The 16,166-nt window shown below is 43.5% G+C and overlaps 1 protein-coding gene across 1 annotated transcript; it reads right to left on the bottom strand.

Moving 5' to 3' along the window:
* Positions 1–41: 41 nt before the first annotated feature.
* FAAP20 (FA core complex associated protein 20) lies at positions 42–9,629 on the bottom strand. The gene is made up of 4 exons (XM_024207890.3): positions 9,472–9,629; positions 6,394–6,541; positions 4,381–5,033; positions 42–722 (listed from the first exon to the last, which is right to left on the bottom strand). Exons 1-4 carry the CDS (start codon positions 9,573–9,575, stop codon positions 650–652), a joined length of 978 nt encoding a protein of 325 aa, XP_024063658.2. The 5' UTR covers positions 9,576–9,629; the 3' UTR covers positions 42–649.
* Between the last annotated feature and the right edge of the window lie 6,537 nt (positions 9,630–16,166).

The raw sequence follows: 16,166 nt of genomic DNA, 5'->3' as shown, positions 1-16,166 counted from the left end.
CATATATATACTTTCATATAGAGGACAATACAGAACAGTGCAAAATTCCAACTAGATTTTTATTTAAACTTTTTTTCAAATAAAGCATGAACTGAAATTTAAAAGCCTAAACAGACATTAAAAAATGCTGTAGTACCCAAAGTATCAAGCAATTTACTTTCCAAAGAGTTAGCCATTTAGAACCTGATATAAAGCCTGTTGAAGTCACTGGATTCAATGACATTTGGATTAGGCAAATTAACAGTCTACAGAATTAACAGTCTACAAGAAAATTTCTTGCATCAACCTCTTCCTGCTATACCTTTCAAAAGCATAATAATTTAAATACATGGCAAAAGAGAACAGATACTGTACTTCAAGGAGCCATAATGGTACTTTTTGATATGCATTCGGTGGGGCTCCACAGCATCCAGAGGTATACCCACACAGTTCTCTTTGCAGGATCAGGGATACAATGGATACACAGAGCGGTTCAGAGGAAATGAATAGAGGCTGATGGTATTTCTGACCTTTCTTTGTTTTTGTTTTTCAATTATACAAGTTTAATACACATTCTATCAGGACACATTTTCTTGATACACTTTCCTTTTTTCTTGTAGAGAGATTCATATCTTAGCATCTGACTTCTTGGCTCTTCATTCTTGTTCTTTTACCAAATCACATCATCTGCACTTTCAGACAAACATTTAGCAAGATGGCTGTCAATGTCCAACTGTGACAATCTGCAAATTAAGAGAGAAGTCTTTCATTTTATCAGAACTACTGATCAAATCTGCTCCCTTCATTTACTCACACTCCCCCCAAACTTGGTTTTTCGTTTTCTAGAAATCTGGAAAAATGGTATTTAATTTGCAAGAGTCAGGTCATTCTTATGTTCTACAGAATGGAAAACAGAGTCGGAGATGAAATTAAAATATGGTTGTAATATTGTATTTTGAATAAAAACAAATTTCACTCTGAACCGGTTTCCAAAATAGTAACTTAAATTTAGAAGTACATTTAATATGGGAACTGCACAGAGACTTACAGAATTTCCAGTTAACTAGACCAGCAGTTCTCAAACTGTGGATCACGACCCTGTTTTAATGGGGTCATCAGGGCTGGCTTAGACTTGCTGGGGCCCGGGGCCAAAGCAGATGCCCAAGCCCCACTGCCCAGGGCTTCGAAGCCCTCGGGCTTCAGCCCTGGGCAGCAGGGCTCAGGTTACAGGCCCCTAGCCTGGGGCTGAAGCCCTTGGGCTTCAGCTTTGGCCCTCCTGCCCAGGTTAGTGGGGCTCAGGCTTTGGCCCCCCTGCCTGGAGCGATGGGGCTTGGACCGGATCAGGCTTCAGTCTCCCCTCCTGGGGTTGTGTGGTAATTTTTGTTGTCAGGAGGAGTCATGGTACCATGAAGTCTGAAAACCCCTGAACTAGATCAATAACAAAATGAGTAATGTGGGGAATATTCTGAAGCCTTTGAGAGAGGTTTCTGGGTATGCTCATTCTTTCACCTGGAGAGAAAAAGGTAAAATGAATTCTCTGTACAGCACCCTTTATAGCCCTCTGTTAAAAAAGAAATCTACTCCAAAGCAATACAACCCAAATCACCAGTGGAAAGGTAGGTGTGACGCCATAGAAGAGTCTTTAGTCTCAGTCAGGTCACTTAGCAAAACTGAGACATTTTTCTTGGTTGCATTGAAGTAATCCTTTTGTTTGTCTCCTTGTACAGTCTCCAGGAGGGAGAACAAAGCTGCAGGAATATTATGCTGCATGGCCTATGGCCATAAGAGGCTGTTCCGAACACCTACAAGCATATTACTAATAAATGTTACTTTTCAGCAGCTGGTGCGGAGACAGCATGAATGCTGGTAAGTGGTATGGTATGAATAGGCTCTTTAGTTCATTTCTTATAGCAGGTGTCTGGTTTAGGAAAATATTTTTTTTATTAATTGAGTTCCTGTGAAAAGCCAACTCAACAATAAGGGAGGCTGAAGTCATGTTTAACCACCAAACATGGGAACAGCAAAGGCAGTGGCAGCTTTCTCCCCCCACCGCTTCCCACACACAGTCCTGACCTGGAAAGGCCATTTCTAAACGTGAAAGGGTAGTTTGTCATCCATGCATATTCAGTCTTTGGGACTGTTTTTTGTGATTTGAACCCCACCTGCTCACAAGGACATGAACTATGGCCCACCAAACAGCTGACAAATAATTACATTGTCATTAATGGCTCACTCAATTTAGATCAGTGACCTTAGAAGTGGAGACTCATCTTTTACAGATTAAAAGTTAGCCAGCCTACCAGAAAAATAAAATTGAAACATGAGGCCCACAATCTGTAACAGACAAGTACAGTCTCCAAGTACATAACACATGCTACGCTGTAACTCAATGTTCAGGCCAAACGGATTACTAATTATGTCCTATACTATTTTCGTTTGGGTCACAAAGGTTACCCCTGGGAGTTTTTATTCAGGGTAAAGCTGCCCCATGAGCTGCAATAAGAGTGCAGTATCAACTATTAAGAGAGATTTTTCTTATCTTTGATATACAGGGATTTCCATACTCAGTCAAACAATCATTTAACCACTATTGAGAGTTGAGTGGAACTCGGGGAATGCATCAGGATGAGATTACTGTAATTCCCTATCCCAAGTCCATGTGTTAGCGTTACTCTTTGCTGCTAAATAGCTGCAAGCATATTGAACCTTAAGAACGAAAGGCAAAGTGTAGATGTCCAGGAGCCACATAATATTTAACTATCAGAGGGGTAGCCGTGTTAGTCTGAATCTGTAAAAAGCAACAGAGGGTCCTGTGGCACCTTTAAGACTAACAGAAGAAGTGAGGTTCTTACCCACGAAAGCTTATGCTCCCAATACTTCTGTTAGTCTTAAAGGTGCCACAGGACCCTCTGTTGCTTTTTATAATATTTAACTGAGATCAGCAAAATGATTTCTAAACATACCAGTAACTTTGACATTTTGCATTTTCTATAAAAGGATATTCCAAAAGAAGGATTTCCACAAATTTAAGCCCCAACCCACTCGCCAAAACAGCAGCTTCAATTGATCTGAGAAGAAAAATCTCTTTCACTTCTACCAACAGCCAGCATTCAGATAACTGGCAGGTTTCTCATTCTGAAAGTGTAATGATTCTTCTATGGTTTTGTCCACTCAGGGATATTTTCCAGCATTACTATACCTATATAGTTATACCAGTATAACTCCCCTGTGAACATTCTTATGCACAACAGTGGAAACTGAAAAAAGGCCACTGTTGTTCTAAATGTGTCCACCTAGGGAGTTAGTGGTATAATTATACTGATAAATTTCCCAGTACAGACAAACTCTATTATCACTGAATGATCCTTTACTCAAACTGAATGAGTGTGTATTAGCTGTGAAAGATCTGTTAAAACAAGGTTGTCACCTGGAGCTGTTCTCCACCATACTTTTGTATTTCAAACAAAGTCAGGCAATGCTTTATTAAGATTTTTTCTCAGAGTTCTGTGGCATTTTTTCCAATTTTGTTGTTGTTGTTGTTTTGTTTGAGGTCCTGGATTAATAACCTTGAAGACTGATGTGCTTTCTTGGAGTCTAATCATCTTAGGCTATGCCTACACTATGGGGACTCTAACAGCATGGGTACAGTGATGTAGGTAGGCTGGCATAACCCCTTGTGTAGACACAGCCTGCAGCAGTGGAAAATGTTTTTCTATCACCGTAGGAACACCACTTCCCTGAGCAACTGTAGAAAGGTAAATGGAAGCATTCTTCCATGAACCTAACTGTGTCTACAACGGAGGCTAGGTTCACATAGATTTTTCACACCCCCAGAGTGCTGTAGTTATATTGACCTAAGTTTTAAGTGCAGACTAGGCCTTAAAGGTGCTGGGTACTCAACTCCTGAGACAATCAGCAGAACAGGGACATGATGGGAAAACACCAGTGCAAGTTTCTCTCTCTGTCACAAGTGGGTACAAACCTCAGAGGGGGGAACACTGATAGGTATCAGAGGAATCTGAATGGGTATGGAGACTAGGCTTTAGCCAGCAAGGACACCAATTTTGGATGATTGAAATATACTGATCTAAAAATACATCTACTTCACCAAAAAACAGTGTGCCAATTTGGAATATACAGAGTCAAAGTAGGGCTCAAATTTAGCTTTCTTTTTAGAGCAGTATAATAGAGAAAACATGTGGACCTTATTCCACCTTTGTTTTGGATTTAAAATAGATTGTCCAAGCACTGAATAACACTTAAAGTTGTACTTTAACAGTAGAATCTTTGTCCCAATTTGCACAACTTTGTTTATAGGGAGGTCCCAACCAAAGTGCCATGTTTGTGTTTGTATACTGTAAAAAATATATATATATTCAAGTAATAAAATGAAAGACTTACATTCCAGTAAACTGGATTAGACACATCGGACAACTGTCAAGAGTTAAAGTTCCTGCTCTCTGATCCTCAGCCTTTTCCTCAAGACCTTCCATTTTGGGGACGTCAACAGGAGATTTTATTTCTGCAGATGTAGATCTGGTCTCACCTAATAAAACATTATGTTGGTGCATTTGTGCATCTGACTGTTGTCCTTTGCTTTCATTTTCTTTTCTGTTTTTCTCTTCACTCAGCACAGTCCCTTTACAGAGCTGTTGAAGACAAAAATCTTTTGCAAGACTTTGGGTAGATGCTGGTACAGAATGAAGTGTTGAATCTGTAAATTGATTACGTTCATACTTTTCAGTCCTTTCTTTTTCTTTCAGTTTTGAAGAACTTTTTCTGCTGTGTTTCATTCTTATGATCTCATCTGGATTGTCATTAACTGCAAGGGATATTTTCTCAACTACAGGAGCAATATTTAGCTGGTTTGGGTCTGCTTCGTCCTCTCTTTCCATTAGATGCTCAGTTTGACTTTTTGATATGTGACAGCAGCTTGGATTCTTTCTATTAAGAGCTTTTTCTTTGTAGAAAGATGGGAGAGGTATCCATTGAAAATCTTTCATTCCTACCTTAAAGACTTCTGGTTTTGGTGGGTTCTTCTCATTTTCAGAATTCTATAAAACAGCAAAAATTTATCTCCTTCAAAACAATTGCCATTTCTTCCATATGTAAAAACAAGTTTAGACACAGCCCTTACAAGTATATTATAGAAGCCAATGCTGCACTAGGAGCATTGTCTAAATTGGAATGAATAGGTCTCTTCCATATCTAATCTCTGTTAAGTGTCTACTTCCATTTATAAATGGAAAGGGAAGCCCTACTTATTATATACACGTTAAGATGACTGAACACAATGAGGGTAAGTCTTCCTTTAGTAATTTGCAAAGAACTTGAAAGTAGTCAAAAGAGGATGATGATAAAATTTAAATACTGAAGGGTGCCTTGTTTGTTTGCTCTTCCCGCGTATGTTCATTCAGAGGAAATTCATACTTCAGGAGGTCTGCACATTATTATTTTGTATTGTGGTTGTACCTAGGGCCCCCATCAGAGATCATAGCCCTATTGTGCTCTCTAAGAACACATCCTCTTGTTGCTGCATATTTAGTTTGCCTTTCCCTGTAAATCCTCCCTTTGTGTGAACCTAGTACTCATAACAGGTAGTGGACTTGGCAACCTTGGAATTCTGAAACTTCCACTTTCCACAGAACTGCTTGGTGTAGCACAGGAAACAATAGTCCAAGAAGCAAGATTTCTTCTGCTCTCCTATCATGTTGTGTCAATTCTATCCTGGAAGGTCCTGGAAAACAAAAATCTAGGAGAAAACCTAAAACCTTGGTCTTTTTCGGTTTTTAGCCAACATGAGTAAGCTTTTCTTTGGAACTGGTTAGTAATCCAGAATTTTAAACAAATGGCTTTCTGTGGAGGGTCTAATTAGGTAAAAGATACAGATACATGGTGGGTTTTAAAGTGGAATTTATCATGCCTCAACTTTAGATTGTCTGTGGTAACTGTTGACATCTAATTCAGATTCTGCCAAAGTTTATGTGAAGAACAAAGCTCTATTTGTCCTGAGAGAGAACTTCTAACAGAATGTAGGAACTAGGGACGTAAAAGTTTAACCAGTTAACCGATAAGCTTGATCCTTATCGGTTCCAGTTAACAATTAAACTCCCCTGCCAGCCCCCGCATGCCCGGGGATCCCGGCTGCAGATGCTGGGTGCCAGCAGCAGCAGAGCTCCGGGCGCGGGGCAGACAGTCGGGACCCCGGGCGCATGGGGGAAGAGGGGCAGCCGGGACCCTGGGTGCATGGGGAAAGGGGGGCAGCCGGGACCCCGGGTGTGCGGGCTGCAGTGCCCCCACACACCTCATTCCCTGTTAAACGATTAACTAATTGAAGATATTCCTACAAGGAATGTAAACAATGGGTTAAAAAAAAAAGTAACAGTTAAACCTATTGAAATTCAAACACATTACCTGTCCAAAAAATTCTGGTAAACTGGGCACTGTTTCCCAGCTTGTGGGTTTTAGATCTGGATTGACAGCCTTCAGTATCAGCATCCACATATTTTCAGACTCACTTAATCCTTGTTGTTCAAACCAGGAGTATCTGTTGGCCAATGTTCTGTAAAAAAATAAATGCATATATACATAAATATTGTAGAAAAAAATGCACTCTACCGTGCTATTAAAAACCACTTAGGCAAATTACCCCTAGTAACATACATGCTTCCTAACAAGTCTAGACCCCCAACCTCTGTTGCATGAATTAAGTATCTGCTGCAACAACGTATTGGACAATGTCCCAGAGCAATAGTTCTCAATCTTTTCCATTGTAACCCTGTTACAGTATAGTTTTGAGACTACCCCTCTTATCAATAACGACTGACCCTCAGGATGAGACCCCAAAAACTAAACCAAGCATACTGTACTGAACCCCCCCTTTCCCCCAGCTGAGTTGGATTTTTTACAGCAAATAGACTCCTAGGAGAGGTGTTCAAGACTACACACAGTTCAGGTTAACATACTTCCTAAAATGTCTCAAATTGCTTTACTAAATCTCATATTTTTATATTGCTGGGAGATAGCAAACTTATGGGAAACCAAGAAGACAACTGTTTTGGTTCTTAAAGAAAACAAACAAACAAAAACTCCATCCTTTACACTACCACTTTTTCAACTTCTAATTTGCAAATGTCTTCCATAAAGCATCTGGCAAACCATCTTAAAACACACATGCTACATATGAGGCATGTCTTGTCAAATGAGGAAAATCTGCAAATGCAGATTTTACCTCCTATAAATGGGAGAGTGCCAACTGCATGGGGATGGAGGAAAAAGGGATTTCACTGTACTGTGTACCACCGTACTCAGTTACCAAGGTAACCTCCATATCATCTATAGCAAGCTCTTTCTAAAACCCCCAGCAATGAAGCATTAACATCACAGTCACTCTGAACTCTTGCATTTGGTCTGGGGTTTTTTTGGAAACTGGAGAGAGACTAGATTTATGGTTTATTACAACAATCTGTAACCCACTCTCTCACACACAGCTACTTTCCTCCCCATGCCTGGAGGCTGTTAACAGGTCACTTCAATTTGAATGGTCCCTTGAAATATGTGTTAACTACTTATGTTAACCAAGAAATACTGAGTTCATTTCACAGACCTGAAGCAAAGCTGTGTGTAGGCTTGGAAGCTTCTCTCTCTCTCCAACAAAAGTTGGTCCAATAGTACCTCATTCACTTTGTCTTTCTAATATCCTGGGACCAACACACCTACAACACTGCATACCGGCTATCCTCATGACAATCTAATAAAGGCCACATATGATGAGAATACCTTTAATTCTTTAGCATTTACTGTAAATGTAATGCTCAATAGGTGAACATTTTCTGCTGTGTCTGGAAAAATATTTGGTTTTCTTAGCAAAGGGCTTGTATATTGGACTGTGTGAAAATGTGTTACAGGTCTGCCCTTCTCACTATTAACAACCAGAAGTAGGAATCTCACCACCTATATATTTGCTGGCCCAGCCCACGCTACCAGCTGGAAAAACTGCATCTAACTAAAACACTTTTCAGGAACTAAACTTGAATCATTTCAGTATCCACCAAAACCTCTACAGTGGGTGAACTTGTAAGTTGCAAATTCACACAAGTTCTCTGAGGCAGAATTTAATGTCCTATAGGCAAAAGAAATGCAGTGGCAAATAACAGATCACCAATCAATATGGGATTTCACCACAAACAATAGAACTGGTAAAAAGTGTGAGTTGGGAAAGTGATGCATGATTGCATGGAAAATACTAACAGTTGCATCAGTTTCCATAATATTGTGTGAGGCCGTCTCCACACTGATACACCTCTACCCCGATATAACGCTGTCCTCGGGAGCCAAAAAAACTTACCTCGTTATATCGAATTTGCTTTGATCCGCTGGAGTGCGCAGCCCTGCCGCTGCGCCCGCCGCGCCCGCCGCGCCCGCCCCCCCCGAGTGCTGTTTTACCGCATTATATCCGAATTCGTGTTATATCAGGTCGCGGTGTATCGGGGTAGAAGTGTATATGAAACTGAAGAGCTCTGTGTAGTTCACAAGCTTGTCTCTTTCACTAACACAAGTTGGTCAAATAAAAGATAATACCTCATTTGAAACTACTGGTATCTATTTAGAAATGGTATTTGAAACTATTGGTATCCTTTTAGAGAATAGTATTTACATATTTTTGCTAGGAAGCTGTTTAAAAGCACAAAAGCAAATAAAAAAGCACCAATATAAACATGGTGTATAATGCCAGCCTCCAAAAACTTTGCTTTAAAAAAAAATCATAAGATTAGGCCCTGACTTCCTCCTTTCTGAAGCATCTTCTAGGGCACCAGTCCCGTGTGGCAGAGACATGGCAACAGACAGAAACCCGAGATGCAGCTTTCACAAGCCCTCACTGGGGGAAGAAGCCAGTCTCCTTAGATCTCTGCTCTCGGGAGGTCTGTTTAACCCAATCTCTCTAACTGGCCGAGAGAGACGAACAACCCGAACCGTCTCTGACCACCCCACTCCCCCGCACCGCCCTGGCGGGAAGGCGGGAAACACACTCTGTTTTCAGCTGACCCCTGTTCTCCAGCACCAGCGGAGGTGGAGCAAACAAGGGAAGTTAAAAACGAGCCCGCCGCTTCTAGGGCAGCGGCCTGAGCGGGTCTCGGCCCTTAGCGGTCCCTGGCCAGCAGCCAGGCCCTGGGCTGTACGGCACAGCGCCCTCGGGGCTCCCGTTCCCCGGCAGCCACAGCGCTCAGCTGCCAACGGAGAAGCCCGGGCCCCGGCTTTGTACCACGAATCCGGCGGGAGGGGAAGGGGTTCCCCGTGTGCTGCCCCGCCGCTCCCCGGCCGCCTCAGGCCCGGCCCGGGGTGGGTCAGCCGGGTCCCCTGCACTGGCGCGGGGCGGACCGAGACCGTCCTTTCCCCTTCGGCCCGGGGCGGCGGGGGGAGCAGTCCCAGAGCCCGCCCCCTCCATCCCGGGGCCTCGGGCCTTGGCGCAGTCCCTGCTCGGCCGGGACTCACTGGCGCCGCGCGGGGGGCTCCCGACCCGGGCTGGGCTCCCGGCTGCGGCCCGGTGGCGCCTTCCTGGGCTTGAGGCGCAGTTTGCCGCCTCCCTCCTCAGACATGGCCTGGCCGAGGGGCCTGCTCCGCGCCGCGCAGCCCCGACCTCCCCTGCGGGACCCGCCCGGAGCCGCCTGCGCGGGGCGGGGCTCGGCTCTCGCCGGGAGAGCTCGGGTGTGCGGGGGCGGGGCAGAGCTCGGGTCTGCCTGTGGGGCTGCAGGGATGGGGGAGCTCAGGTCTGCCCGGGTTGGGTGTTGGCTTTGTAATGAGGCAGGCCCTGTGCTCCTCTGGGGGCAGTGGGGCTGGGGCTCCATTATGGGGAGGGGGTTGCAGTAGCCCAAACTCGGTGTGGCTAGGAGGGGACAGTGGTGGTGCCCAGGGAGGCTCAGTACAGAGGCCCATCATTGGGGTTGGGATGGGGAGCTTAGACCAAGTACACAGTTGTAGGTAACGTGGCTGTTCTGAGCCCACCAGGACCCTAGTTGTTGCCCATCTTATTTTCACACAGGTTTCCCCCAACGCCTCTGGTAAGGGGCATAGGGAACAGGCCAGTTGGGCGATGATCAGACTATGGATGAGGTGCAGTTTGTTGGCTCTCCCTTCAGGCCCAGCCAGGCCAAGGGAGCCTGCTCTGCTTCTGGGTGCCAATGGCTGCCCTAATCGCTAATCTCATTGGCCATAAGGGTGGTTCCAAGAAACTCACAAAATTGAAGGACAGGCTCCGAACCTGCAAGGCGCTGAATACTCTCAGTGCTCTTTGAGGGACGGGTAGCCCAGAGCTTCCAGAAAACACTCAACACCTCACAGAATCAGGCCCTGATTTGAAAAAAAACATCAGGAGGGCAGAAAACTACAAAATAAAATTTAAAAACAATAATATCCCCTTTAAAAAAAATCTCTGCTGTAAAGTACTTTCTACAGGGGTCAGTGCAGCAGCTTTAGTAACAATAGGTAACATCCTTGGTGTCTGAGAATTGGCACCTCTGCAGTAGACTACAGAAGTTTTGTAAGTTCATTTTGTTGCTTAAACAGCATCTGTCTGATACTTTTTAACATGCCTGGATGGAATCCTAGGTGCTGTGCACCTGAATTGTGAAAATGCAATATTTGCCAGTTAGGTGGCCCCTTGGGGGTTTTGTTGGGCTCTATTTGGTCAGACTCAGACACTTAGTTAGCTAACACATTGCTTCATAACATTGGGGCATCCAGACTACAGGAGGATGGAACATGTAACCAGAGTTTGCTGCAAATGGACAAGGGGACTAGAACCTCAGCTGCATTCATCATTATTGATTTTGTGCCCATGCCGGGGATCTGTTTACCTTGGCAGCCAGCAACTCAGTCACTAATTCAAATAACAAAGGTAATCATGAGTGCATCTCTTCCTCTTTTAAGAGAGAATAGCAGTGAAGCGAGGCCATTTGTCTTTTCTGGGAAGAACCTTTGTGTATGACGTAAAATGAAGTGGTTCCTAGAGCAGGGGCATAGCTGGCAGATTGATATGTACAAATACACTGGCTAGGCTGCAGTCCTTTCAAAAATAGATCCGCTATTAGAAATGCCATAACAGAGGAGGATCATACAGAGAGACTGAGGGGGAACCAAATGCCTCCCAGTCACCACAAGAAGAATTGTACTAGAAAATATAAGTTGTCCACTTTTCCCAATGCCTGCCTATACCCACCTGACACTAGGTGCCTGTGAATTGCAGAAGGGAATCAGGTATCTTTATTTTATAGAGTGAATTTACTATTAGTCAATGGTGCCTGACTGCCCTGGGTACTGGAAACCTTTTTCTTCCTGCACTATAAACAGCATTGATGCCAGCTATCTCACTTCATCTCCACACTTTACTTCCACACTGCCCATTTAGTCCTTAGTGTCTGTGCTGAGGTTGCTAACCAGATGTCAATTAGTACTAACTGCAGTGTTGTTGGTTTTTTTAGGTATGTCCACAAGTTACTGGGCTGAGCTCTCCCTCCCCACCACAACTTTTCACATAGGCCACCAAATAGCAATTACAGAACAGCCACCTTCAGTCACTGCATCCCTGGGCCAGATTTGAACCAGTAAAATGGTGTTCAGATCCCACAGTGATTGGTGCACATCAGAAACACCTAGATAGGTATAACCTACAGGTGATAGCACCATATCAAATTGCCAGCCACCCAGTCCTACTGAGCTATAGAGGAAGAATGGTTGAGTGGTGAGGGCACTTGCCTGAGACTTGAAAGATTGGGGTTTGATTCTACAGCTTCGTTGTGTGATCTTGGGAAAATCACTTCACTTGGTGTGTCTATTTCAATTCCCCATCTGTAAACTGGTGATAAGAAGTGGTTCCCTACCTCACAGTGGTGTTGTGAGGATAAATATACATTAAAGATTATGAAGTGCTCAGATATTACAGCAGTGGGGGTCATTAAATAAGCCATACATGGAAAAATACCAGGACTCTCCATGCCTGAATTCTGGCATTTCTTGTGCTTAGTGGTCAGTCTAAATGAAAATGAACCTTGCCTCCAGACAGAAACAGCCTGAGTTTGTTCTAGAAATACTATTGGGCACCTAGTAGGCTGACAGTTTCCCTGGACCCTTGTGTTTGGTTCCTGGCACCAGATCACTCGTGAAATCCTAAAAAGGCCTGTTGTCTTAGAATTCACCTGTAGTCTGTGCTGCTGGCATTTGAACGCTGCTCCCCAGTCAGCGGATATGGCATTCCTGGAAGCTGCCTGTCCTGTCAATGATAAAGGATTAGAAAACATGTCTTATAGTGATAGAGTCAAGGAGCTCCATTTAGTTTAACAAAGAGAAGGTTAAGGGTTGACTTGATTACAGTCTATAAATACTTACATGGGAAATGAAATATTTAATAATGGGCTCTTCAATCTAGTGGAGAAAGGTATAACACAATCCAATGGCTGGAAATTGAAGCTAGGCCAATGCAGATTGGAAATAAGGTTTACATTTTTAACAGTGAGAGTAACCATTTGAACAATTTACCAAGGATTGTGACTGATTCTCCGTCCCTGACCATTTTGAAATCAAGATTTGATGTTTTTGTAAAAGATCTGCTCTAGGAGTTATTTTGGGGGGATTCTATGACTTGTTATACAACAAGTCAGGCTGGATGATCACAGTGATTCCTTCTGGCCTTAGGTGCATTCTGACTCAGCAGAGCCAGAACCAGGTGGGCTGATGACAAAGTTAAATCATTTTATAATCGATGTAGGGAGGAAGATAGTGATGGGGATAGAAGAGACGGATGAGGTGAAATAGACCTGGGACAGCAAGGAAAAGGAGAAGGGGAGGGGGGGAAATTACTGCAATGCAATGGCTCAATAAAGAAGGGAGCATAAAAAAGAATCAGGGGAAACGTTTCACTGCAACACATGCCAACTGTAAAATCAATGTAAAAATGTTTCTTTTATCCATTTATTTTTTAGCCTTGGCAACTGTGCTAAGTGAGCATTCGAATTAGTACTACCAGTATTCTCCACGTGGCGGCAGCAAAGAAACATCTCCTGCTTTAGAAAACCAAAAGCTCTCCTTTTCAATATGAGTGAGTGGCAGCGCCAGCCCTGGTAGCTTTATGTGCAACTGTGCTAATGTCTGTGCATGTGTATGCATGCATGGGCATATTTGTGTTAATGTCTGAGTGTGTATGGTAGTGTCTCTGTACGATCATGTCTGCTTGTGTTAATGTCTCTGTGTTTCTCTTTGTGTTGCTCTTGGACAATCCTCATCTCAAAAAGTTGATATTTTTGTAATGTTGTAAAATGTCCCCATTGCTAGATATGAATTGGCAGAAACAATCAGCAGCCATTCTTAATTTTCTTGTTAAATGTGTATCTTAATATGATACTATTTTTGTCATAAATTGTATACCATAACATTTGCAGTAGGTGTAATGTAGCTGAGGATAAGTGAAGGGGAAAATCAAACTTACGGCATGTCAAAGGTTCAAAAATGAAGCACTCATTAAAGGAAACCCAAAGAATCAGGAGAAGTTGTTTCAGTGCTAACTGTAAAATCAAAGTAAAAAGCATTAATTGCTGCTGCAGTCCTAGCCCTAGCATTTTCTGACTTTTTGGGGAATTAAACTATATAAACTCGGTGCTTCAATTTTCTTGCATTTAATGTGTATCAAATGTACTGTTCCTAGGGTAACACTTCAACCCCCCCTTACACCTGTAGTGAAGCTTTACACTCTTGGCCTGTCTGTTTCCATGAGTACTCACAGATTTGATTCTACCCTTTTGAGAACTTCATCCCCATTTGTCTCCTACATGCATTCAACATGTTTGAATCTGCCTTTCTCTGGAATTAGTTCAATCTAAACTTAACTTCTCTCACTTGCAGGAGCCAGATACAAGGGCTCTACTCCAAATTGTTTTTGTGATACAGGCATCTATCCACCAGGACCTGCACAGAGAAATCTCACATTATTACACACAGACCCTAGATGAACTGTCGTCATGATTTTTGTTCTGTGAAGAGGAAGTGTGGTCTACTGGTTAGCGCAAAGAACTGACCAACAGGACAGGTTCTAGATTTGGTGCTGCCACCTTGGACAAGGTTACTTCTGTGCCTTAGTTCTTCCAGCTGTACAAGAGGGATAATAATCCTCATGGAACTTGCCTGGGTGGTAAGGCATACTTAACTGTGATAATGGTGATGCTTGGAGATCCTCACATGAAAGGTGCTCTAGAAATGCAAAGAATTATCATTAGCACCATCCTCAATTGGATTTGAGCTAGTGACCGAGAGTTTGGAAGCTAGAGTATCTTTCCATATAGCTGAGGGAATGCTTGTCAATGGACTGCCATTTATCTACTCCCTGGAGATACTCATCAGGCTGCGCATGCTTAATCTTGATTTCCATAGTTCCTGATTCCTGACATAAATTAGGCCTCAGTTTTAACTTTTGCTCCCATGAGGTGGGGATGGGGGCAGAGGAAGGGACTACTATAACAAATTCTAATGCTCCAACAAATTTCCACAAATATTAAAGCCTATAAATCGCCAGCCAAACAAACCAAGTGATCTTTTCATAGGGTGGGGGAGAGAGGAGGATGTGAAACGCAGGTGCCAGCATTTGCTGGGGAAGAACTGGTACATTATCAACTAATCCGCCTTCTGCTATTTCTGATTTCCTCCCCAACAGCTGCAGCATTAAATGAGAGCTCCTGCATTTGGGAAGAATTAGAAAGCTTGAAGTAACGGACGGGGTCTCTGTTGGAGACACAACGTCTCACAGACAGGAGGGGGGTTGTGCTTCCAATGTAGAACCTGGAGCATTAGGCATTTTACAGCCTGGAAAAATTGTCATGTTTCAGCTGTTCTAGAATTATCAATGAAGAAAAGACACTGTCATTTGTGCTAGGATTCCCACTGATGCCGATATAATCACATGTACATGGTATGCTTTTGCATAACCCATTGTTGATACTGTGAGGGTGACAGGAAATGTAGGTTTATTGCAAAACTTTTTTAGGTGAGGACATATGCTAATAGTTGACGCTAGAAGCTTAGATACTGTAAAATCTATAGTGATGGTTGTTATATAAGATAGAGAACTAAAGTCTTTGAGACTGAGCTATGATTTATCAAGAAACTGATTTGCAGTTTGTTTAGAAAAAATATATTGGTGGGTTTTAGTGTGTATGAAAAGTTATTCAACTCCAGTCAAGGATCCGGGTCCCATTGTGCTAGGTGTTGTACTGACAAGTGCCACAAAAACACCCCTTGAGACTGAAGTTCTGTCTTTGATGTTACAGAACAGGCAGCATCAGGGTAAGCCTCCCCTGCCAAAGTGCCTGAAGCATGATCTGGAGGGCCTACATCTAGTGCTGGAGAGTCACAATGGTCCATGGGGCTGGTTTCCCAGCTCCAGTGGAATGGGAGAGAATGTCATTTTGCATCAGTAAGGGCGCGGCACAATTCAGAGCCATTAAATTATCAAAGCTGGACAAATCTGCCTCTAGCAAAGTCAGGTGAAGGAAGTTGATGTGGAATCTCATTTTTGAGAAACGCAAGCCCATTGCCATTTCCTGATTAAGAATTATTATAAGATCAGTGGAGGCATTTTTGCTGACCTACCCTAGTGTTAGGGGTAGAGTCGTATGTCTTCAGTGAAGCATCAGTTAGTTTGGACCCTGCTTGCGCTGGTGACTGACCAGAACCAAAGTTGGTCTTCAGAGCCTAGTGTGAGGCTCATTTTTTTCAGCCCAGTTTTTTCTTTTGTGATGGAGCTACTAAGCAGGAGATTACAACTCCCCTCATCCCCCTTCCCACTGCCCTTCCCTTGTCCCTGACCAGTTAAGGAGAAGGATCCTGAACAAGAAATGGCCAGGCTCTGTGGGAAGCAGCAGCCACATGGTGAGCCAGGAGCTGCAGAGAGGAACCCCTAGGAACTGTGGACAGAGCCGTGTGTGGGACATGCTATGAATGTTGGAGGTTACAGCTCAGTGTAGGTCTGAGGGAGCAGCAGCAGGGCCCCAGTGAGAGAGACACCGTGACAAGTGATCCTGGCCTGGAAAGCTCCTGTCTCTCAAGTGGCCTGCCCTCAAGGTCCCAAACAAGGACCACTGTTGCTCACTTTGAACTACAACTGTTTACGCCTCTGTATCTAGGGTATCTGGTGTTTTTTCCCTTTC

This window comes from Terrapene carolina, unplaced genomic scaffold, assembly GCF_002925995.2.
Source record: "Terrapene carolina triunguis isolate 2854851 unplaced genomic scaffold, T_m_triunguis-2.0 Scaffold714, whole genome shotgun sequence".
NCBI classification, from domain to species: Eukaryota; Metazoa; Chordata; order Testudines; family Emydidae; genus Terrapene; species Terrapene triunguis.
This window is presented reverse-complemented; position numbering and strand designations above follow the sequence as displayed.